Source organism: Lampris incognitus, chromosome 7 (assembly GCF_029633865.1).
Source record: "Lampris incognitus isolate fLamInc1 chromosome 7, fLamInc1.hap2, whole genome shotgun sequence".
NCBI lineage: Eukaryota > Metazoa > Chordata > Actinopteri > Lampriformes > Lampridae > Lampris > Lampris incognitus.
Window position 1 is genome coordinate 55,542,870 of NC_079217.1, and position 26,354 is coordinate 55,569,223.

At 41.9% G+C, this 26,354-nt stretch overlaps 1 protein-coding gene across 1 annotated transcript in view; it reads left to right on the plus strand.

The window, feature by feature from the left end:
• megf6 (multiple EGF like domains 6) overlaps positions 1 to 26,354 on the plus strand; it is a 206,303-nt gene that overhangs the window by 169,394 nt on the left and 10,555 nt on the right. The window contains exons 24-35 of the mRNA XM_056282899.1: positions 2,388 to 2,516; positions 3,330 to 3,458; positions 9,172 to 9,300; positions 9,770 to 9,898; positions 13,724 to 13,852; positions 14,107 to 14,235; positions 15,808 to 15,939; positions 16,626 to 16,754; positions 17,170 to 17,298; positions 19,298 to 19,426; positions 20,078 to 20,206; positions 20,550 to 20,678. Coding sequence (XP_056138874.1) covers positions 2,388 to 2,516; positions 3,330 to 3,458; positions 9,172 to 9,300; positions 9,770 to 9,898; positions 13,724 to 13,852; positions 14,107 to 14,235; positions 15,808 to 15,939; positions 16,626 to 16,754; positions 17,170 to 17,298; positions 19,298 to 19,426; positions 20,078 to 20,206; positions 20,550 to 20,678 — 1,551 coding nt within the window. The remainder of the gene's footprint in view (positions 1 to 2,387; positions 2,517 to 3,329; positions 3,459 to 9,171; positions 9,301 to 9,769; positions 9,899 to 13,723; positions 13,853 to 14,106; positions 14,236 to 15,807; positions 15,940 to 16,625; positions 16,755 to 17,169; positions 17,299 to 19,297; positions 19,427 to 20,077; positions 20,207 to 20,549; positions 20,679 to 26,354) is intronic.

The window sequence follows — 26,354 nt, forward strand, 5'->3', positions numbered from 1 at the left end:
GGTGGTAAAAAGGAATCTGGTTCTATGCTCACTTAACATCCGCAGTATTGTCAAAGGAAACATAATCGTTTTTCTCCCTCACTCAATTGATAGGCCATGAATGGCACCAGGAGGTTTTCCTCTGTGTTTGCTCTATCCACTCTAGTTCTGTGGTCTGGTCTTCCCGGCTGTGTGGTCCCAGGACCTGCTTTATAGGCTGACAACAGTGGCTCTTACACAACCGGGGATCTGGAAATAATCCCCCTGTCTTAAAGAGCTCATTTAGACCAGAGATGGAGTCTCTCGGTGATGGCACAGTGTGTGTGGTAGTGGACTGACTCCTCTGTATCTACCTATAAACAAAGGCTCGGAGAGAGGAGCCTACACTGAGGCACACCAGCAGACACCAGGCTAACATCAGATGACAGATTGCTGCTATGTGGTTGAAATGGAATCTAGACTCCCCCTGCTGGTGTAAACAAGTAATGCACTTGCACTATACATGCTACGATATACTACTACTATACCACCACATGCCCTATACCTATGGTTTTGCATAGTGGTAACAGTGGCAGAACACTATATATAAACTTCCTCACTGAAATTTGTTCATGTTCGCCTTTTGTTTTTATCAGATCTGTATTATTATTATCATTATTAATAATAATAATGATAATAATAATAAATCAATCTTATATAGCGCTTTTCTAACACTCAAAGTTGCTTTACAAAAAAACGGCGGTGAAACAAGACAACAGATAAACATAATACAGACATACAGGGGTGGATGGGAAAGGGGGGGGCTACGAGAGGGAGAAGCGGCAGCCACACACGATGCCAGCAGTACTCTCCAATTTAAACAGATACAAAATGGCAAGAAAAACAAAAAAAAAACACCTCACTCACAGCTTACACACGATTAGTGTTACCTTGTCAACAGTTTAAAGGCAAAGGCAAGCTTAACACAATGTGACATCCCTAATGTAACCTGGGAAGACCACCTTATCACCATGGTGTCACTAAAAGTATCATAAAAATAAACAATAAAGCAGTGATTTGCTTAGGTACAACCACAGACCTGCAGTACACCTGGTTTACGATGACAGCATCCGCTGAAGGCCTGCTCTAATAACATCGTATTCCAACCACAACAGAAGCGAGCTCAGACGTCAGCGTGGGAACAGAACAGCAGCCACTCCAGAAATTGCTGAGCAGAAAGATGCATTTTTTTAAGCAAGTGGCTAAGACAGTACAGTATTGTCATGGGAAGCAAGAAAATGAGAGTTCAGTGAATACGCTGTGTGAAACAAATTTGTGTATTTTGGCATCTAAGAGTGAAAACCAAGCCATATCTCCCTGTGCTGAGGTGCCACACTCCCATTTTTGTCACACTTGTGAGTTTGTAGGCAAAGGAGGAGAACTGTTACCCACTGAGACTATTGGAAGCAAAGGTATAGGGAAAGTTGGAAGGAGCCAAAAACTTAACCAGCTCCAGAACTGCTCACACATCATGCCTGAGGAGGAGGAGGGGGGGGGTATCTGTCAGCTCTAGCTGTCAATCAATCAAAGTGTTTGGCAAAGCAAGGACATCTTTTCTGTAAATATGGAACCGAACCCAGGTGCTTGTTTGGCAAAGCAATAATCTATACAAATGCTTGATGACAAACTGACCAATCAAAAAAGACAGTGAATAAACAGTCATACTCTCCTGCCGTGGTGAAGTCATGCTTACAGGCAATATTTATATCCCTGTAGTGGAGACGGTCATTCATCCCCTGAACTCTCGCTTAAGTTCTCTCGGATGGCAGGCAGTGTGTTTATCAAACTCTCTGAGTGTCTATTGACTCTACACACACTTAAACAATCTATCTTGCCCCGCCCTGAGAATGAGAAACAGACTCCTCCACTGCCATCCATGTACCAGCTATGATAGCAGTGTGTGTACGTGTGTGTGCATGTGTGTGTGTTATGTGTGTCAAAGAGCGGCACGGTAACTTGGCTTTGTTTTGCTTTGTGTTGCTGGGGCCTGTGGACTCAGCAGGTGCTCTAATTACCGGCTCTCTGTGCACCCCTCCGCCCCCACAAAGGGATTGGCCTGTTAGCCGCCAGTGGCTTTGATGTGGCCCAGATACACCACACATATGGGACATGAGCTCACTTAACGAATGCAGATGCTCCGCAAATGAACAGCCACAGCATGGTACTGCAATTTGATATTGGCATTTTCGGTAGGTGGTAAGACAGAGTGGGAGAGAAAGGAGGAGGAGGAGAAGAGAGTGAGAGGACAGAGATGAGGGAGAGAAGAGAGAATAATAATAATAAAAAAACCTTGGCATTTAACTCTTTTCCTCTCCTCTTTTGTGAAGTTGCCAGTTCTAACCAGTCGGATGTTTTATCTTGGCCCACAGTGTGCCCGGACAGCTTTTACGGTCTTGACTGTGGCCAGATGTGCGAGTGCAGGAACGGTGCCCGCTGCCACCACATCACAGGAGCATGCCTCTGCACTGCTGGCTGGGCAGGACCACACTGCATTCTGGGTAATGGAAGCTACATCATTAAAACGGGGTGTGAGGGAGGCCCTCAATGCAACCCATCATGACATCCTCCCCCTTAAACATAACTCTGAAGAGTTTCTGGACAATTATCTCTATATTGAGACAGAGCCAATGATTTTTATTTAGCGATGAGTAAGTGTGGAGAGAGGGATTAGAGCAATAGCCTCTGGCATAGACAGTTAATTGGGGTCTACTCTGGATAAATATACCCACAAGTTTATAGGGATGAACATCAGGAGATGAAGAACGCAACTTGGAAAAACCCGTTTTTTTAGATTTTTTAGTTGCTTACGTGATCAGTGTTCTCATGCTAAGGTCTCATGAGCATTTCATGCCTTTGTTTTAATGATTCCAGTGAAATGCCCACTAAAGTTCTGAGCCTGTCATTCTGAAGTCTTATTCAAGGTTCTCCTCTTGCCACAGCCTATTTTGTGGTCCTGATTACCAGAGCCAGAGTCAGCAGAAAGCCAATAGCATGACTTAATGACGTGTCTCTATCATTAGCTGGTTTCCCTCTCTCTATTTGACTCAAATGTCATCACAGAAATTGATCATTAGGGAGAAGTTCACAACATGTGCCCTGAAAACCAAAATGCCCCTACAATTTATGTGTGTTTGATTTTGATTTCCTGGTTCTGGAGTGCAGTATCTCTGCAGTGGATACAGCTGCAGCACTTTGTGAGATGATACTGAGTATGTGCACGTGTGTTTGCATGCATGCATGTGTACTGTATGTGGTACCAATGCTGTTGTTGCGTGTGTCTGCCTGTGCGCTGTGTTTGTGTGTTTGGGCAGAGTGCCCAGAGGGTCATTTTGGTGTGCAGTGCAGTCAGACCTGTGAGTGTCAGAACGGTGCCAGGTGTGACCACATCACTGGGCGATGCAGCTGTACGGCCGGGTGGATGGGTGCCAGCTGTCAACTGCGTGAGTAGTTTAACACTCAGTCACATAGAATTAGATAAAACACTGTCCAGCTCAATGGCTTAAGGTTAATAAACATTACTGTACTATGTGAAGTGTTCAAGTCACCATCACTCTTGTATGTTGATTTGACGTACTGCTCTTTTGTACACCACAGAGTTTATATGTTCCAACACACACACACACACACACACACACACACACACACACACACACACACACACACACACACACACACACTCTCAACATACAAATACTGTACACATTTTTCTATACAGTTGGAAACATGGTCTAAGATGACAAGTTTAGGTTTGCCGAATGAAACTGTACCTGCTTTCTAATGTTCTCATTATTGACCAGATGACGTGTTAAAATGAACCGTTTTGCCACCTTTCTCAATGTTAACGGATTCCTGTGTTAACCACAAATGCTGTAAAGAGTTGTATACTTTTTGACTTCTCTGCAGAGCTGCAACACATTTCTAAAGTGGCATTTAGAGTGTATTAAACTTCTGTTATTTGACATATAGCCAAATGAAACATGACGGATGGATGAGAATTCTCAGGGGAGGGACTTTGATTTGACTAAAGAGCTTATCAATGAGGTATGGGCTGCTTTATGTATGTACATAAACTCAAAGGAGGCATGAAGTTTGGCGGTAGAAGATCACTCGTCTTCTCTCAATCTCACTCCCAATTCATTTATTGGGTATTTTTGTTAAGTCTGCACCCGCAAGTGCAGGATTACATTATGCAATGTAATTTAAAATGTACATTATGGAAAGCAAATAACTCTGACACATTCTAGTGTCCAAAGGAGGCGATACGGGTAATTAATGGTATTTAAAATAAGCAGCCCAGGTGTAAATCTATTGTGACGTAATGTGATCTAGAACATTCAGTAACATTGGAGTGTTGGTCCTCTGTGACATCATCAAGTTCTACAGGGTTTAGGGAGACGGCAGATTGTTTATATTTCTCATTTGCTGTTTGACATACGAAGAGGCTAGATAAAGCAGAAGCGAGAGACTACAGACACACTCGAGATTAAAATTTGAAGATGTGAAGATTTTGAAAAAGATGGATGGTGTAACAAGAAGAAAGAAAGACAGAGGTAACCTGGACATCAAGCTGAAAAAGCAACCCTTTCCAAGTTGAATTGCCCAGAGACACACCTGAACAGAAAAAGCTTTCTGGAAAAGAAACAGTTCTGAGAATGATTTGTGTCAACGGGTACAAGGAAATCCAGCAGGATCCACAGCAGGCCCATGATGCCCGCTCTTGAAACACTTGGAGGGATTCAAAACAACTCTTGCTGATTATAAACCATCAAGGCTGGTAAACGTTGAAGAAGTGGAGATTGGAGAGCACTACTATTTCCATCTGGCAACAGCAACCAAGCAGATGGGAGGGGACACAAGGTGCCTTTCAGGAAGTACTGCTGATGATCTGAAGTCAGACAATAAAACAAGACCCCATCAGAGACCCACAGAGACCTGCCTGTTAGGAAGGATGGGTTGGAGGAGATGTCTACAGATGGAGACAACCAAATGGTGACAGAAGAAAGCCATGAGCAAAATCTGAAGGGGAAATTAGGCGAATTTCATAGAGCCCTGTTTACCACTGAATGTGAAGAGGCGGACACCAAACCTCCAGAAATGATAGAAGACAAAAGTATTCGGAGACGAATCAGCTTCTTTATCAATGACTAACTCAAGGAGCAAAACCTCCAAAAGATTGCCAGAACGTACCAGCGTGAAAAGGAGGAGAGCCATCTGAATTATAGTGGTAAGTCATTCCCATCCTTATCATGAACAACCCCCTCACTGGTTCTTTTGTTTCTACTCAGTTTATTTACAAGTTTGTTTATGTCGTATTTGATCTTATTCAGATAAGACTAATGTTGCCAGGTACTTTGTGTGTTTTTTTTTTACAAGCTCATAATTTGTCAGTGAATCTTGGGTGAACCTCCTCCTCTGTTCTTTCCAGGGTGCGAGGGTTGCGGCTGTATAGTGGTGACCAGAGCTGAGAGAGAGCAAACCAAAAGGGCAAAGCTGTTCCATCGGGAAGAAAGAAGACAAAAATTTGAGGAGCAAACGAAAACCTACTGGGCCAGGAAGAGAGAGAGGAAAGAAGCCCTGAAGAGCAAAGAGGAAGAACGTTACGAGAAATGGATGGATGAAAATGGACACAGCACAATGAACCCAGACTCTCCTGACACACCGAGAAACAGGATGACCATATGGGAGAAGAGATGGTTAAGGTGTATCATTCATATTCAGACTATTTGAAGATAAAATAAGATATTTACATATGTGCATAGACATCAGTGTTGTTGTAAATTAGAAAGTGTCTGAAAGTTGAAATGGCTTTCTTGTGTGTTTCAGAGCGAAGGCGTTCTTCATGCGTGTGCCTGCCATGTAAAAATAAACCACTGACCTCTTGCTTGCATCTGAAATCCAGAAAATATCAATGAAGCCCTCAAGGACATGACTACACATCAACATATCAATTAATAAAAATTAATTATCATCAGCTACCATCATTTCCAGAAGCTTTTTTTTTTAAACACTTGAAGTAGCCTTTCTTCTACAGATGCAAAGAACAACGTTTTACATTTTGGTCATTCTGAATCTGCATCTGACTGAACAAGAAGGCGTTCCCAATAAAATTAGTAGAGTTTGTGCCACATGTTAAAATCTGACTCCATATAGCAGAGAGTACACGGGTGCAAATGTAGACGTTAGCTAATTCCAATAACTTTGGATTTACATATTTACATTAAAAAAAGATAGATGGAGAGTAGCATTTTTTGGCAATGGGATTGGCAAATGGCTGATGACTTAATAAATCAGTCAACTGTCCCACAGCATAAAACAAGTTTGTTTTTTTTAATCTTTTTTTAGTTTGCCATGGTGAAAACAATAAAATTAATACATCCATTTCTCTTTTGTAAGTTTAGATTGTCCCTTACTTTGTAATCTTTAAACATACCACTTTCAGTCAGGGGTCAAGCACCTTTATTGGTTTCACAAGAGTAAATACGACAGGAAGTACTGTATATGTAGTCGCTGCTAAAATGAGATTCAATTGTTGTCTGTGGCCAAGAGATCACATCCAAATAAAGCAGCCAAGCAAACCTGTTAAATCTTGACTGAAGTAGCTAAGCACAAGTCTACATTTCATGTAAAAATAAGGGGTCTTTGCAATAGAAGGATTTTTTTTTTACTTCATAATGCAATATACATGTTTTAAAGACTGGAATTTCTGTATATCTATCTATATATCTTAGGGGCTGAGTTTAAAAGCAGTTGAAATAAGTTCAGTTTTTTTTTTTAAATTTATTGTTGTTTTTTCCCTTTTTTTCTCCCCAATTGTACTTGGCCAATTACCCCACTCTTCCAAGCCTTCTGGTCACTGCTCCACCCCCTCTGCCGATCCGGGGAGGGCTGCAGACTACCACATGCCTCCTCCAGTACATGTAGAGTTGCCAGCCACTTCTTTTCACCTGACATTAAGGAGTTTTGCCAGGGGGACGTAGTGTGTGGGAGGTTCACGCTATTCTCCCCCAAACAGGTGCCCAACTGACCAGAGGAGGCGCTAGTACAGCAACCACGACACATACCCACATCCAGCTTCCCACCCACAGACATGGCCAATTGTGTCTGTAGGGATGCCCGACCAAGCCGGAGGTAACACAGGGATTCGAACCAGCAATCCCTGTGTTGGTAGGCAATGGAATATACCATTACGCTACCCAGATGCCTGCAAAATAAGTTCAGTTTGACAATGAAGAGGTTTGAATTGATCCCAAGATAGAAGGCATGAGAATATTTATGCATCACAGAACTTAATATGGTAGCATTGCACACGTCACTTTTGGATGGGCTGAACATGAACATTTAGGAGAGTGCATTTAATGAGGCATCTATCACAACTCACAGTTTGTCCTCCCATTGATCAGCGAAAGAACACAATGTACCAAGGGGGAATAACTTGTCTTTAAAAAAAGCTAAGCGTAAACAACCGAGTTCATTATTTTTAGCACTGTAGGTAAATGAACCTCCATGCCCAGTGCCATTTAGCACTTAATTATACATTTAAATTGCTACAGCTTAATTTTACAACAACTAATGACTTTAATTGTTGTAAAATCCCTTTCTCCCATTTTCTCCTGTAAAAGTTTTCCTATGGGGGGTTTTCCTTTTCCAAATAGATAGATACTTTATTATTGCCACGCAACAATGTTGGTGGTAATTGTTTTGGTACAGCATGCTAGCAAAACACTCAACGGTAGGGAATGTGCTCAACAAATAAGGAGCAAAATAATCCAGTGAGTCAAATAAATTCTTTATGAGACAGTACAAGACTGTTTCATGCCATAAGCAATCATCAGCTGTCAATAAAGCTACTTGGGAAAGAACCAATAACGGACCAACTCCTAAAGTACCCACTGTTATTGGATGTGGTATTTTTATGTTTTGCCTGTCTGCTCTTTCGGCTGTGCTTCGGACCCACTCCACTAGATGACATACATAAAGTACCCCATTGGATGTCGTTTTATTTTGTTATGTTTTGGAAGTATGCTGTTCCAGCGGTGCCCCAGCCGTTTAGGCCCTTACTTTTTCAAATTGGGTCCCACCCCCCACCCCCCCCCCATTGGTTTGTAATGTCCCTGATGTTACTTTTCAAATGTTTCCTACCTTCCCATTGGTTGCTGTGCACCGCAACTAGGGGCGTGGTGCGAGGCAACATAGCATCTGTGGTATAGCCAGCTTGGTAGCTGATGAGTGCGCAACGCATGAAACAGGCTTGTACTGCTATGAATTAAAGGGTTTTTGTTTTCCTACATCTATCTTAATATTCTGCTCTTCATTTGTTGAGCACTTTCTTCAATACCATTGACGGTTTCTGGAAAAAAAAACGCTATATATATAAATATATAAATATACGTATATAGTATATATATGATATGTACAACCCAACATCTGACATTTACTTTCTCTGTCTTCACTGTGGACATCTAAAGCCCTGTGAGAGCATAACTGTGATGAAGGGTTATAAAACGACAATTCAAGAGGACACCCCTCTGCCAACGAGACCCATTGCAGCGGCAATAACTTTTTGTTAGGTCTGGTATTTTACGTCATCCATGCAAAATGTAAAAAAAAAAAACCCACAAAAAACAAAAATGTTGTCTTCATGGGAAAAAAGATGAGTTAAAGCCATCATGGCTATAATCTTTCTTATGCTTCTAAAATGTATCCACACACACGGATATATCAACCCACGCACAAGGACACACACTTTTCTATACAATGGTTAGATAACATGGTGTTAGTCAACAGGTTTAGAAGGATACTGAGGCACTGCCCCTGTTCTATGATGTTCCCATTACTTGCCAGGTGGTGTGTTTGTCACATCTGACTCACATCACATTCCACCGCTCGTGTTGCCCACAAATGATGGTACTGGTGCTGTGTTTTCTCTCAACTCTGCAGAGAGTATGCATATTACTGTTGTAGTGGTACTATCCTTTAAAATTATATGTAAATGTGTGTTTGATGTGGATATTAAGATAAATTAGACTATTGTGCTTCACAGAGAAAAGCTTTAGCGTACTGTGTGATGATAGTGTGCTTTGTGTTATTTCATAACCTTAGTGCTGATCTGACCACATTCTTGGGTTGTTTGTTTGTTTGTTGCTATGTGTTTAGCCTGTCCTCCAGGACAGTATGGGGAGCATTGTTCTCAACAGTGTCTGTGCCAAAATGGTGGCTCCTGTGATCGGGTAACTGGACAGTGCTCTTGCACCCATGGCTGGACTGGAGCCGCCTGTGAGCGAGGTGAGTTCTGCTTTCTCTATGAATGCCAACAAAGGCAGATGAGTTGAAACTAAACTGCTCTGAAATTTACAGCAAATGATAGGCAGACTCTACCTTACACCATCCGATCCCCGAGTTGCATATTTTTTCAGATAGAGGTGACGATTCTAATTTTCATTCGGGTCTCCTGGGGGCATTTTGAACTTGAAAATCTTCACATGGCAACTTTTGGTATCTTAGTAAAAAAAAGACTTGTGCATATCCACTTTTATCAAACCCTCTTCATTCCTGACAGAACTCAAATCTTGTATATAAACATCTGTATAATTATGGTTAAATGTAAGCGAAAGGCTCGGGTAAGTTTAGGGATGCTGTTTTTAATATTACTCTTTCTCAGCAAATATTTTCAGTACCTCTGCCAAAGAGATTTGAGCAAGCCCTCTTTGTTCTGATGTGTTTGTCTTTTTTTTTTTATGTTTTTCTCTCCTAGAGTGTGAGGAGGGATATTATGGAGAGAGCTGCTCCAAGCCCTGCAGCTGTATTAATGGAGGGAGATGCTACAGAGTGACAGGAACATGCATCTGTCCTCCTGGCTGGACAGGACTGCGGTGTCAATCAGGTGATCCTCTGATTGTCACATCTGTCCATAATCTTAACATGTATTGCAGTATGAAAAATTTTAACATGTAATTAAATGACTTAGTGAGAATCTATTTTTGTATACATATGTGCCTCTTGGAGAGGGGTCAGAATACATATGTGGTATTTTCACTTAAAAGGGGGTCTGAGTACAGAGTCAGCAAGGGTTGAATTCTACAATCAGGATATGGTGAGAGTGAGTAACTGGACATGGTCCTGCTCTTCGTGTCCGTTCTACCACCTAATGATGTGTCATTGTCATGGAAGCATTTGAAGAAGTTAACTTTCTTGGCATCAAATCCTACATTAGCTCTATAGTCATTTCCTAATAACTGCACTGGGGGGGGGGGGGTTAAAACTTCATGAAGTGAGACTTTTTTCTGTTATTGGAAGCCAACTTGCTATCTACATAATCACCCGTGTGGTCAGTTGAGGGACACATTGCTCCCATTCAGCCTACCTTAGCTAATGATTAGGCAAAAAGCAACAAGAGTAGGTCAAAACCTAGTATATGGCTGGAGCTTGTATGGACATTGTTCTAAATTGTGGCGAATTTGTTAAAGGGATAGTCAGAGGTAGTGTCTATAATGTGAATTCCCAGACAGTAAATGTTCATCTGCAGTTTTCTGTAGTGGTCCAAGTAATATTTGTTGTTAAAAGTGTATTGAAGTATGACATGAAGAATGACATGGTTAAACTAGATCTGGGGAAAAAAAAGGTTATAAATGCAGTTTCAAGAGCAGTACTTTCCACTCATATCTTGGGATGTTTGATTTTAAAGAGAATTTAATTTAATTGTAATTACAACTATTCTAATTATCTGTTAACGCCCACTCCTCTTTCATCTGTTTCTATCTGTGGATGTCTTCTCATTTTTCTAAGACTCACTATGTATTGACAGACGAATTCACAAAGAATGGATTGTGGCCACTGATAGCACCATGAATTGTGCATCACTTGCAACCACTATCTGCCCTGTCTCAAGGTCCAATTCACAAAAGATATATATGCTAATTATGTTACAGCACAAACACGCCCACAGGTTTTGCAGCTGAGTGCAATTTGCCCTTGTTTTGCATCTGATTGTTCAAACCAGTCTTCCTCCCTATCAAGGATGTACACATCCTCATCCTTGAAAGAGTGGTCACTGGCCTGTAGATGGGTGTAGGCTGCAGAGTCCTGGCCTGACAAGTTAGCTCTTCTCCAGTTAAGGTCAAAATTATTAGCCCCCTTTATGAAATCAAACAAAACCCTTAACTTTTCCATGGAAATGACCATAACCAAAAGTGTTTCAATTGCTTCCAAAAGAACAAAGACAAAATCTCCACTAAGCTTGATTAGCAATGTCAGCTCCTGGTGGTCAATTGCCATGTTCTTCTTTAGTCATGTGTCCAGTTCCCTCCACCTGATCATGCATTGTGTATGGTCTGGGCTATTTTTATGGGTCCTCAAATTGCTGTTAATATTAGACCAGTCACTGTGGCCCCCCCTTGAGTAAGCTTTATAGCCTTTGAGCCAAAAAGCTTACAAGTAAAGCAAAACACTGCATTGTTTTGCTCTGAATATACAAGCCAATTTCTTAATACCTTCTTGCCATTGGAAAGTGTTTTGTATAACAGGCTGCTGGTATGAAATGCCCTTCCATCTGGGCCCTTTGGGAAATTAAAATCAGACCCAACTTTAAACAGCACTCTGCGCATAATATCCAAGCTATCAGAGTCTCCAATTTGAGCTGGCCAAAGAGAAGGGTCAATTGGAGGGGAGACAATGGTCTCTCCTGCCTCACTTGCTGATGGCCTCTGGATTATTGTTTGTGGCGATGCTGCTGTACCTTCAGAACTTGATGGTGGTTGGTCAGTTGCGGAGTTTTCAAAACTGCTGGTAGATGGCTGGTCATCATCGTCTTGGTCCTCCTTGGTTCCTCCAACATTAACACATTTCAGCACTGACCCTGAATTAATTTAGAAATACAAGGGAAATTAATTAGCATATACATGAGTTTTCAAGACACTCAAACTTCAGGAATTAACTGGACATTAAGAGAGATGGTTTAAAAGTTTAACAAAATGGAACACGTATTAGTATAGATACGTATATTCATCAAAATTATGTATGCTTTATATCATTCAAAGCTGGTATGATTAGCAAAACATTACATTTTACATTTACATTCATACTAGAAATGAAAACACAATGAATAGACTGCAACTTTAAAAAAAGACCAAATTCCTTGATCTAAACATTATAATCCGTGATAGATCAATTTACAATGAATAGTCTACAAACCTAAATAAAAAGACAAAATTTCTATTTTCTTCTAGATAATGAAGCAATGGCAGTTATGACTCGATTTCACCTGCAGATGTTGACCTTACCCTTACCCTGACAAAGAAATCGGTTTTACACAGCCAATTAGCAATCTCTGGATGCTGGTCCATTTGTCATGTCAGATCTGATTACAAGTAGCCTACGATGTCCACAAGTTACTCCTGTGTGTGAAGAGGCTACAATCTGATTCTCTCAAACGGCCTTACACGATCATAATGGGTCTTGCAAACGCCATGTTTTGAAATAAATGTGCTAAACTTGGGTAAATGCTTTGCTAAAGACAGATGGATCTGGCATGCTAATGATTGGTTTGAAGCAAGGAGTATTGACACATGATGAGTAGGCTAACTATTATGGAGAAGAACGTATTCATGTATTTCAGATTAAACCGTCACCTATTGCTGAAAATCTGCACCTAGTAACGTAACTACTAGCTTCCCTTAAATATTTGCTTCCTAAACAATGCTGGTAACGTTAAAGATTATGAGATATTTGTTTGCAGTTAACGTTATAAGATCTTTAGCTTGTTAACTTTAGCTAACTGGTTGCCTCAAGATGTTTCCTACCATTAGGCTATGTATGTTATGCATTCCAAGGCTAAAATAAGCACTTTACACTATTTTAAGAATTGACATTTCTAAAACATACCTGCAAGTGTCATCCTGCTGCTGCTTCTTTTTCACTTCTTTGCTCCCGACTCCTGTTGCCTTTTTGAAGCCGTAGTGTGTAGCTCAAGTTTAAGTTAGCGCCAGGCTTGAGTTTGTTAGGTGCAATCGTTACAGACCATAGGAAGGAGGAGGAGGGGGGCACCATAATTCATTTTATTATTTCGAGGAAATATGTATATCTTTGTATTACCTATAATGGTCTTATGATACCGATTATAATTGTGCTTCATCTTAAATTTGAATAATTAATCATTATGAAAATTATAAATAAATAAATAATTCTGGTGACCCCCTCCGGCAGTTGGTGCCCTATGTACAGTGCGTGATGCGTGTTATGGGAGCGGCGGCCCTGTATGCATATTACCTAATTTAAATATGTGCAAATAGCACCGGAACACCGTGACGCTATTTGCCTGGTAGCGCAGTTCAGGGTGCATTTCACCCTTTGCGGGTGCTTTGAGAATTACATGGTTTCTTTTTGTCTTATTTGTGTAGGTTTAGCGACCGCAGAAGCCGCACAATCCTTTTGTGATTTCGCCAGTGAGTGTTTTGTGTTGTGAGTGATTATTATTTGGGACACTTTAACTGTGCACTCTCCCTCATAGCTCTCGGCGCTTGGCCGACCAATTGTGTAACTGCAGTGATGTTACTGATCACCTGATCCAGCAGCCCAATCGTGTCAAACATGATCACTCAGCGGCATTCAAGGTTGTAGGGCCAGCCTAAAAAAAGAGCATAGCCCCAACAAAGATAAAAAATCTATGTTTTCTTTTTCTTTGGAGTCTAATGCTTGTTGTTTGTGGCTCCAGCTTGTCCCACAGGATATCATGGGGAGGGCTGTGAGCAGAACTGTGACTGTGTCCATAGTGAGAGCTGCCACTCTGTGACGGGACACTGTGACTGTAAACCAGGATGGAGAGGAGCCAGGTGTGGCAAACGTGAGTGTACATTTGACATGTAAGAAAAAAAAAACCCTAACTAGTCAGTATCCTATCAAATATGAAACGCTAATACCAATAGTCATGATCTGGTTTGAGAAATAGGGATTGATCAATACAGGCTTTTTGGAAACAGGCTTTCATATGAAATAACTGCGTGTGTGTGTGTGTGTGTGTGTGTGTGTGTGTGTGTGATGATGATGATGATCATGATGATGCGTCACATGTGCACGGATGTATGTGTTGAATCCCAGCCTGTCTGCCAGGGTCTTACGGGGCCTCCTGCGCCCAGCAGTGTCAATGCATGGCCGGGCTGCCCTGCCACCACGTGACAGGGAGATGTGGCTGTCCTGCTGGACTCACTGGGAATGGCTGTGAAAAGAGTAAGGGGGGGGGCTGTTCTCTATTGCCAATCACTCATGTTAGAGGAATGAAATCCAGATCCCAACATTACAAGTCTTCAATACACCTGCATAAGACTTCTCTTACTATAGGTGGCACTGTAATGGTGGGGAGGTTTTTTCTACTAGTTTTGTGAGAATAATGGTCACTTAGGAGAGGTCAATATTTTAACCTGATAGTTGAATGATAATCTGGGCTGCATGTCTTGATAATGGCACTGGAAAATGCTCTCTCTGAGGCAGTTTCAGAGATTCCCATCAGTGTTTGTTATATAAAGTTAGTTATTAAAGAGCCCTTGGCACATGACACTACCATACTATATCAAACCACTAGGGGAATATAGACGCCTGGCTGATGGAGCCACTATCATTAGAAGAAAGCACTTCCTTTTAGAAAGAAATGCATCACGGGATGAAGTGACTCACTATGCGAATGCTAATTAAAATTTCCCTATTCCTCTTGGGAGAATTCTTTCAATCTTGGAATTGCACTTGCACCTGCAGAACCATGAGAATCCTCAGTTGTGGATTTTTTTTTGACCGACTCGTATTTATTATCATATGTCTTATTCCTTCTAGGTTTTTGTAAGAGTGGCTGTAAAATGCCTCTGTCCCTCACCACTCTCTTTCTACACCCCCCACTCCTCTCCTCACACACTCCCCAGACATCTGATAAATGTTACACACTGGTTGCCAAATAAAACAGAAGGCATTGTTTTTGTCTCCTCAGTGGCGGATAAGGGCTTTTGCAAGGCAGACATGCATAATGACAGCGTCGTAATTGCCTCTTTAGTCTGGAGTTCTTTCTTATCTGTCCCCCCCTTGCTCTGCCTACTGCTGCTTGGCTGAACTGCTAAGTGCTGCGGTCCCACCAGAAATATGTTTGGTTCTCAGATTAATCTTGTTTGCCATGACTGATCGTCTGTAGACTGCCTTCATTACTGTGATGATGATATGTGTGTGTATGTATATAGAAACTGTGTGTGAAAGAATGTGTCTGTGAGCATCAATTGGGTCTGTGTGTGTGTGTGTGTGTGTGTGTGTGTGTGTGTGTGTGTGTGTGTGTGTGTGTGTGTGTGTGTGTGTGTGTGTGTGTGTGTGTGTGTGTGCATAAATGAGTCTGAGGGGGGCACCAGTGAAGTTTCTGGGCAATAAGGGCATGGTAACCAGTTGGTATTAAATGTTCCCATATGTTCAGCAAGTAGTATAAATGGAGTGAAAGAAAGTGGTATCCCATTCCCGTTCTGTTAGTTCAAATTACTAAATGCATTAAGGCCTTTATTATTGGATTACAATCTGTAGTCCAAATCCCATCCAAATTTTAGAATTATTATTCAAAGTTTTAACACCATGCTTGCATGCTTGATAACAAGCAAATTTAACTTTCTACTGTAATCAAATATTGCTAATATAATAACGACTACTTTTTTTCATTTTTTAAAGAAACAAATATTTTTTTTTTTTTTTTTGAGAGTAAACAACAATTTTCCTGTCCACATTCTGTCCCAAACGTAATGTCTTGGTGATGTCCTTTAACTGTTTTGTCCCCTTCAGTCTGTCCAGCTGGCATGTATGGACAAAACTGCAGCCAGCTATGCAAATGTTCTGGAGACCAAGAGCAGTGCCACCCTGTCACTGGGAAATGCAGCTGTCTGCCTGGTTATTACGGGGCACGTTGTGAGCTACGTAAGTAGTTTACTGTTGTCAGTGTAGACTAACAAGAGACATGCATCATGTCATGCTCGTTAAAGTAGCCGCACATCAGGACAGAGATGAACAGAGAGAGAGGCAGGGCAAAATGAAAGAGACATGTCTGTGAGGTAAGCTAATCGTCCCCCGTTTGTAGCTTCCCAAAAGCAAGTTAGCTGTTTACTTGGGGCGGCATGGCTCAGGAAGTAGAGCGGATCGTCTAGTAAATAGAAGGTCGCTGGTTTGATCCCCGGCTCCTGCGGAGAGCGTGTCGAAATGTCCTTGAGCAAGACACTGAACCCTTAACTGCTCCTGATGAGCAGGTTGGCACTTTGCACGGCAGCCTCCTCCATCAGTGTATGAATGTGTGTGTGAATGAGTGAATATGTGAGGCGTACATTGTGTAAAGCACTTTGAGTGGTTGGTGGACTAGAAAAGCACTTTATAAATGTGGTCCATTTACCATTTACTGCAAGTTACCAAATTGTTACTTTACATTATGGTAGCAAGATCTAGATTAAGTAGTTGACGAATACCAAAATGCTCATGAAAAAAACAACCAAAACTGTCATTGTCTCTGACTTTAACCCTGAGTAATACTGAGAAACTGATGCTCAAATATTGATAAAGTTTCACGTGTCATTTCTTTCTTTTTCATTTTCATGTCTTTTCTTTATTTCCAGGATGTCGAGCGGGGACGTATGGACTGAACTGCAAGTCAAGATGCCGATGCACCAATGGCGGTCGCTGTGACTACAAGACTGGAGCGTGCCAGTGTCCACCCGGGTTTATTGGAGCCGACTGCAGTTCAGGTGAGTCAGGACATCGTACAACTGTCTGCGTTATAGTATTATAAAGATCTAACATTAGCGAGTATCTCATATTATCTGCTGTCCATCCGAAAGATCATCTTACACATCATCCATTAGATGTTTTAAGGTCATACTAAGATGTGAGTGAGGATGGGTGACAGGCATTCTACCCTCCTTCGTTGGTTTTGGTTGTGCATGCATTTATTAATTAATTGATCAATATAGTTAGTTAGATACTCGAGTGAATGAAAAAAAAAAGATGAAAGCTGCATGTTCCAGCCCGTAGTCACATAACATGGAAACACATGATCCAGTTACTATACTCACCACTAAGGCCTTATAGAGTGTTACTATGTAATCTGATAGACTTTCTGTCATACTGGGAGTGTCAGCAAAATATTTTTTTTTCCCAAAGGTTGTCCAACTGGATACTATGGGAAGGACTGTGGCCAAATATGCTCTTGTGGGGTGGGAGGGCAATGCCACCCAGTGACTGGAAGGTGTACCTGTTCCCCTGGTAGCATAGGACCACTCTGCCAACAAGGTGAGGACAATAGCCAAGTGTAAAGTGAATAATAACACCATCCCTGAATAGAGCCTTACCTTCTCTGTTTTAATGCATATGGTAACTGCTATGATTACTTGTTTGGTATTGGGCGGCACGGTGGCCCCGTGGTTAGCACTGTTGCCTCACAGCAAGAAGGTCCTGGGTTCAAAACCCCAGGCCATCCCAGGTCCTTTCTGTGTGGAGTTTGAATGTTCTCCCCGTGTCTGTGTGGGTTTCCTCCAGGTGCTCTGGTTTACTCCCACCATCAAAAAGACATGCATGTTAGGGTTAATACTCCTGTCTGTGCCCCTGAGCAAGGCAATGGAAAGAAGAACTGGAGTTGGTCCCCGGGCGCTGCAGCTGCCCACTGCTCCTATACAATAGGATGGGTTAAATGCAGACAACAAATTCATTGTAAGAATACAATGACAAATAAAGTGTCTTTCTTTCTTCTTCTTCTTCTTTCTTCAGTTTAAATGACTGAATCGAAAGTGACTCATATCCATTTCATCCTGAAATATAGCTATCATTGGGCACAGCATTGTTGGTGACTGACATCGAGGTGTGAAAACTATCTTGTCTGAGTAGCATATGTACAAGCCTCAGCGTTTTTGGTTTTTACCAATTTTCACCAAAAAATACCAAGATTTTTAAACTGATTTTCACCCGGATTTTATGTTTCCAGGGATCCAAAAGTTGTTCCTGTTCGTATGAGGTTATGTAACAGTGTCCTCTTGTGGCGAAATTCGGCATGCTGGATGGCTTTGAAAAATAAAAACTGAAAACGCTGAGCTTTGCGTTTTTTGATATATTTAACAGCAAAAATAATCACCGCACACAGCTATCAATGCAATGATAGTGGAGCAACAGTTTGCAGTAGGATTTTATAACATTGCATCATTGAAGGAAGGAAAGTCAATCTTATTTGTATAGCCCAATATCACAAATTAGCCTCACTGGGCTTTACAGCACTACAACATCCTGTCCTTAAACCCTCGCATTGGATAAGGATTGACAAATGGGATGGATTATCTATTTCTTTCTGTGCCACAAGAAATTAAAAGAAGTCAAGACAAGAAGCCCACTGTCTTGTCCAATACCAACTGTATCATACAGACAGCCAGGTTTGATCATTTAACTCTTCGTCTATTCACATTAGTGTTCATTGAGTTAACAATAAATTTGACGTGTGTCGTCGGTATAAGTCATTTCCCACCATGAGTTCGGCAGAAGCTGGAAGATCTTACCAACAAGCGGGAAAACAACCAGGAAACTTGAGGGTGTATTTCTCAACTTTTTTTTTTCATTGTGTATTTAAGTTACAAATTCTCCATTTCCTCAGCATGAGGGGCTCTGATGATCAGAGAACTGTTTTTCCTTTGGAGCAGACACAGAGTTAGGCCCTCCTAATCTCTCCGTTTATCAGCTGTTCCACCGGACTGCAAACGGGACTTTCCATTGCTGCTTTTGCTAAACTCTCTCTCTCTCTCTCTCTCTCTATTCGGCCAACATGTCTTTGGACGTGCCACCTCTTACGTTTCACTTGTTGAATGTTTACAGAAACCTATAAGTAGCTGGCTCTCCATGTTCCGTGTCGATAGACTTGGCAAAGAAACAAATAAATAAACAGGAAAATCAAAGACGATTTGATTATTGTTTTCCCAATCTAAATTACCCCGAGAAACACGATTATTCTTTTATATCAGGGCCAAATTAGACCACTTTACCATCTCACTAATGAACTGTTGCTTAAATAAACTTGAAAGTGGTCGTGTGTGTGTGTGTGTTTTCTGTGTGTGTGTGTGTGTGTGTGTGTGTGTGTGTATGTGTGTGTGTATGTGTTTTTGTGTGTGTGTGTGTGTGTGTGTGTGTGTGTGTGTGTGTGTGTGTGTGTGTGTGTGTGTGTGTTCTAATGTATCTAAATTGCACTGTAGCAGGTTGACCTGGTAAATCATGTCTTGCTCTCACGTGCTCTTGATCACTACTGTTTCTCCAGCCTGTCCTAGGGGGCGCTATGGCTCGCAGTGTAGAAACACATGCAGCTGTCAGAACGCGGCACTGTGCGATCCTATTGATGGGTCCTGCAAATGTGGACTGGGCTGGACTGGACCACGATGTGACACGGGTAAATCCTGAAACAGAAATGAGTCTAAATGTGGAAAAAAATAAGGAGAATCACCACAACCATGTGGGTCTACTCAGGAATATCAGAACCACATACCAAATATTCCAGGTCAAGGTGATTTTTTTATTTTCTTGTCATTAGGACTTTACTGTGATAACACTATCTTGGAGTTTGAAGGTTATCATTTGTAGCCTCCTCGATGCTGTCTGTCCAAGCTTTCACCAGCATAATCATGCACACTTTAACCACAGTATTATCAATAGTGGCCATCTTGTTATAAAGGAAATATGGAAAGTATGGCGGCTCAATTTTTCATATCTACAGTTACCTCTGAACCCTTGTATTGTAAAAGACTCTACAGTTGAAAAAAATATCTTAATTTAATAAAATATTCAACAATATTTTTCCTCTTTAATTATATTCTCTCCAAGTATGTGTGGGTGTTTGCATTTCTTTACATGGAGAATTTTGATTATTCTGGTTGGTCTGGTCACAGAGAACACTTTATTAGGTTACTATTTGATGGTGAGCTCCAGGGACTGCTGACATTTTGTTATTCATTATCTTTCCCTAAAAGAAAATAAATAAAATTGTGAAACGTTAAACTAAACAATCTTTACATCCCGTTGGTGTGTGTGTGTGTGTATTTAGCCTGTCCACAGGGAAGGTATGGGGCTGACTGTGCAATGGACTGTTCATGCCACAACAATGGAACCTGCGACCGCCTCACTGGTGGCTGCAGCTGCACTGTTGGACACTACGGCCACTCCTGTCAACACAGTATGCCTTAATAATTATAGTACATAAATAATGTAGCTGATGCGCTTTAACTGATGTGTTATTTTATTGTGTGTGTGTGTGTGTGTGTGTTTGCGCATGTGTTTCTCGCTCGCATGTGTTCAGCTCTTTAGAAAACTTTTATGTGAACCATTTGACTTTTCTTATCTAAGGAATCATACAGTGAGTGAAACAACAGGATGCAGGCTGAATACATGATCTTGCAAAGGCAAATTCTGACTGAAAACCTGAAATCCCAAATTTGGACTGATTTTGCATGTCGCAACAGTTCTGAAACCCTAGCTAGAGACATGTCCTGTGTCTCATCTCATCTTGTTTTGTTCAGGATGCCCGCCTGGGTTTTTTGGCATGGGCTGCACCCATCCTTGTGACTGTAAAGTGGGGCAGGACTGTGACCCTGTGGCAGGCATCTGTGTGTGTCCGCCAGGCTACCAAGGACCACAGTGTCAGAGACGTGAGTGCTGTCTTTATGTTGTCAGCAATGCAAGATGGATAATGAAAAATAACAGCTCTATTGTAGCATGTGTTATAACAGCGTGAGATATTGTTATTTCTGAGATAATGGAAAGTTAATTCTCCAAGGAATTTGCTGCGTTTTAGAACGTTTACATTGGAGAAGGATAGAGTAATTGTGAAGAGAGAAACCCTACAGGGTAGTCTAAGCCAAAGATTCAAAGCCCAGTCGTTGTAGACTTGCAGTACAGATTTTATTAGTCTGGACCACCTGACTACCCTCATTAAAACATTCAACATTCATTCTTAAGGTAAGATATATATATATAGTATATATATACTTAGCACAAAAAGTAAGGAAATTTGTGTTTGTTAGATTATTTCTTTGTTGTAACATTGCTTCTTTGCAATAAATCTTATACCGTTGGAAAACCTGTTTATTTCCCTTTTAAATGGTGCCACATTTGTAAGGAACATGCATTTGTGGGATGAGCAGCAGAGCCGAGTATGTGGGTTGCACCCATGAAAACTTTGCCAAATCTTCTCTGCCGATGCCAAACAGCTTATTTTGCTGTTGCTATTGACTCTTGTTTTGAGCTTCTGGTACCCCAGGTGCTGACAATCATGTGCCTGATATAAGATTTATTGCCAAAAAGCATTGTTATAACAAAGAAATAATCTACTAAACACAAATGTTCTTACTTTTTGTGCTAAGTTTATACACGCCGAACACATACGCATACACACACACACACACATACATATACATACATGCATGCATATATATAATATATACATAAGTATAGGTGTGCCAAGCTTGTAGCTTCATACCCAAGAAGACTTGAGGCTGTAATCGCTGCCAAGGGTGCCTCAACCAAGTACTGAGTAAAGGGTGTGAATACTTATGTACATGCAATATTTCAGTTTTTTATTTTTAATAAATTTGCAAAAATTTCCACAAAACCTTTTTTGCTTTGTCATTATGGGATATTGTATGTAGATTGATGGGAACAAAAAGGAATTTAATCCATTTTGGAGTAAGGCTGTAACATAACAAAATGTAGGGAAAGTGAAGGGGTGTGAATACTTTCCGGATGCACTGTATACACACACACACACACACACACACACACACACATATGTATGTATGTATGTATGTATGTGTGTGTATATATATATATATATATATATATATATATATATATATATATATATATATATATATATATATATATATATATATACACTGCTCAAAAAAATAAAGGGAACACATAAGCAATGCAATGTAGCTCCAAGTCAATCACACTTTTGAGATATCAACCTGTCCAGTTAGGAAGCAACACTGATTTGTGAATCAATTTCACCTGTTGGTAAATTGTCTAATTTCCACCTGGTGGAAATTAGACAATTTGCAAGACAACCCCTATAACAGGAATGGATTTGCAGGTGGTGGCCACAGACCATTTGCCTGTCCTCATCTTTTCTGGCCGATCTTTGCTTAGTTTTTCATTTTGCTAGTGCCCTCACCACTAGAGGTGGCATGAGGCGGTATCTGCAACCTACAGAAGTTGCTCAGGTAGTGCAGCTCATCCAGGATGGCACATCAATGCGTGCTGTGGCAAGAAGATTTGATGTGTCTCCCAGCACAGTGTCGAGAGCATGGAGGAGGTACCAGGAGACAGGCCAGTACACCAGGAGACGTGGAGGGGGCCGCAGGAGGACAACAACCCCGCAGCAGGACCGCTATCTGGTCCTTTGTGCAAGGAGGAACAGGAGGAGCACTGCCGGAGCCCTACAGAACGACCTTCAACAGGCCCTAATGTGCAGGTTTCTGCTCAAACAGTGAGAAACAGAATGCATGAGGATGGTATGAGGGCCCGACGTCCACAATTGGGGCCTATGCTCACAGCCCAACACCGTGCAGCCCGATTGACTTTTACCAGAGAACATCTTGGTTGGCAGATTCGCCATTGGCGCCCTGTGCTCTTCACAGATGAGAGCAGGTTCACACTGAACACATGTGACAGACGTGAGAGAGTCTGGAGACGCTGTGGAGAACGTTCTGCTGCCTGCAACATCCTCCAGCATGACCGGTTTGGCGGTGGGTCAGTGATGGTCTGGGGAGGCATATCCTTGGAGGGCCGCACAGACCTCTACGTGCTAGCCAGAGGTACCATGACTGCCAATAGGTACCGGGATGAGATCCTCAGACCCATTGTCAGACCATATGCTGGTGCAGTGGGCCCTGGGTTCCTGCTCATGCATGACAATGCTCGTCCTCATGTGGCCAGAGTGTGTCAGCAGTTCCTGTATGTCGAGGGCATTGATGCTATGGACTGGCCTGCACGTTCCCCAGACCTGAATCCAATCGAGCACCTCTGGGACATCATGTCTCGTACCATCCGCCAACACGATGTCGCACCACAGACTGTCCAGGAGTTGACCGATGCCCTGATCCAGGTCTGGGAGGAGATCCCTCAGGAGACCATCCGTCGTCTCATCAGGAGCAGGCCCAGACGTTGTAGGGAGTGCATACAGGCACGTTGAGGCCACACACACTACTGAGCCTCATTTTGAATCGTGTTGAAGAATTTCCACAGAAGTTGGATCAGCCTATGTTCTCATTTTCCACTTTGATTTTGAGTATGATTCTGAATCCAGACCTTAATGGGCTAATGATTTTGATTTCCATTGATCATTCTTAGGTTATTTTGCTCTAAACACATTCCTCTGTCTAATAAATAAAGATTTTCAGCTGAAATATTTCATTCATCAAGGTCTATATTGTGTTTTTAGGGTTTTCCCTTTATTTTTTTGAGCAGTATATATATATATATAAAATTTCCATTATTCCAGCTGCTTAGCCCAATCGGGTTCGTAGGAAGTTGGAGCCTATCCCAGCAGTCATTAGGCTGCAGCCGGAGACACCCTGGACAGGCTGCCAGGCCATCACAGGGCTGACACATTCACACCTAGGGACAGTTTAGTATGGCCAATTCACCTGACCTACATACACACACACACACACACACACACACACATACATATAAATTGTAGCGAATTCGGGAGGCAACCACAGGAACTGCCACGGCCGAGACGCGAACCCGTATCGCCCACACCGCAGGAGACATCGCTAACCGCTCGACTAAAGGGTCAGACCCGTCAGCCAGCGGCCAACGTGTCTACTTATCCATGCACATTACACTACCCCCCTCCTTCGGGAAGCGCGTCCCCGCGCTTAAGCATATCAGCTCCTTCACGCCTCTGGGCGCATACGCTTCCGATGGCTTTACAGTCTCACCATCCCACTTCTGACACCAATGTAGCGAATTCGAGGGGACCACGCAACCACAGAAATTGCCGCGGGCGGGAAGCGAACCCGTATCGCCCGCACCGCAGGAGACATCGCTAACCACTCGACTCAAGGGTCAGACCCACCAGCCAGTGGCCAGCGTGTCTATGCACGTTACAATATATATAAAACTTTGTTAAAAGAAACACTCAACGGTAGGGAAAGTGCTCAACAAATAAGGAGCAAAATAATCCAGTGAGTCAAGAAAATTATTTATGAGACAGTACAAGCCTGTTTCATGCCACACACACACACACACACACACACACACACACACACACACACACACACACACACACACACACACACATATATATATTCCAGTGAGTCAAGTAATGTCTTTACAAGACAGTACAAGCCATAGGTGAGGGTTGGAACGTGGATACAAGCGGCTAAAATGACTTTCCTCCATAGGGTGTCTGGGCTCAGCCTTAAGATAGGGTGAGGAGCGCAGACATCCGGAGGGAGCTCAGAGTAGAGCCGCTGCTCCTTCGCGTTGAAAGGAGCCAGTTGAGGTGGTTCGGGCATCTGATTAGGATGCCTCTTTGGTGCCTTCCTTTGGAGGTTTTCCGGGCACATCCAACTGGAAGGAGACCGCGGGGTAGGCCCAGAACTCACCGGTGGGACTACATGTCCAATCTGCCCTGGGAATGCCTTGGGATCCCCCAGGAGGAGTTGGAGGGTGTTGCTGGGGAGAGGAATGTCTGGAGTGCCCTACTTAGCATGCTGTCACCGTGACCTGACCCCAGAGAAGCAGCTGATGATGAGATATTATATATATATATATATATATATATATATATATATATATATATATATATATATATATATATATATATATATATATATATATATATATATATAATCCCGTTAGTCAAGATTGCTTATGGCATGAAACAGGTTTGTAGTGTCTTATAGAGAATTTACTTGACTAACTGGATTATTTTGCTCCTTATTTGTTGAGCACTATCCCTACCATTGAGTATTGCTTTTAACAAAGTTTTATATATATATATATATATATATTTTTTTTTATATTTTTTTTGTTGCTTGTATATAAAAGTTTTAATGGACTGACACCCCCTCCGGTCAATGAATTCATCAAACGAAATCAAAACTCATCTACCAGAGGGGATTTTAAAATACCATATAGAAAAAGAAAAAGTACCTTTGGACAGTCAGTCTCCTCTTATTGAGCAGCACATACCTGGAACACTAAACCCACAGAACTCAGGAACGTCACACCTCTCAACTCTTTCTCCGAATCTATAAAACAGTGGTTAATGGACAATTAAATATGCTATCATAACTTGGGGGTAGTGGTTATGTCATTGTTTTACAATTTGTCCGTGTTTATGTGATTTTTGTATGTTTTTAATGTTTTTTTTAATAAGTTATCAACCTGCAAGGGACTGCAGATGAAAATTAGCCTGTATGGCTATGCACACACACACACACATATACAGTGCATCCGGAAAGTATTCAGACTGCAGATGAAAATGGCTATGCACACACACACACACACACACACACACACACACACACACACACATATAGTGCATCCGGAAAGTATTCACATCCCTTCACTTTCCCCACATTTTGTTATGTTACAGTCTTATTCCAAAATGGATTAAATTCCTTTTTTTCTCATCAATCCACACAGAATACCCTATAACGACAAAGTGAAAAAGGTTTTGTAGAATTTTTTGCAAATTTATTAAAAATAAAAAACTGAAATTTTGCATGTACATAAGTATTCACACCCTTTACTCAGTACTTGGTTGAGGCACCCTTGGCAGCGATTACAGCCTCAAGTCTTCTTGGGTATGAAGCTACAAGCTTGGCACACCTATATTTGGGGTATTTCTCCCATTCTTCTCTGCAGATCCTCTCGAGCTCTGTAAGGTTAGACGGGGAGCGTTGCTGCACAGCTATTTTCAGGTCTTTCCAGAGATGTTCAATGGGGTTCAAGTCTGGGATCTGGGTGGGCCACTCAAGGACATTCACAGACTTGTCCTGAAGCCACTCCTTCATTGTCTTGGCTGTGTGCTTAGGGTCGTTGTCGTGTTGAAAAGTAAACCTTCGCAGCAGTCTGAGGTCCTGAGCGCTCTGGAGCAGGTTTTCATCAAGGATCCCTCTGTACTTTGCTCCATTCATCTTTCCCTCGATCCTGATTAGTCTCCCAGTTCCTGCCGCTGAAAAACATCCCCCCAGCATGATGCTGCCACCACCATGCTTCACTGTAGGGATGGTATTAGCAAGGTGCCTGGTTTCCTCCAGACATGACGTTTGGCATTCAGGCCAAAGAGTTCAATCTTGGTTTCA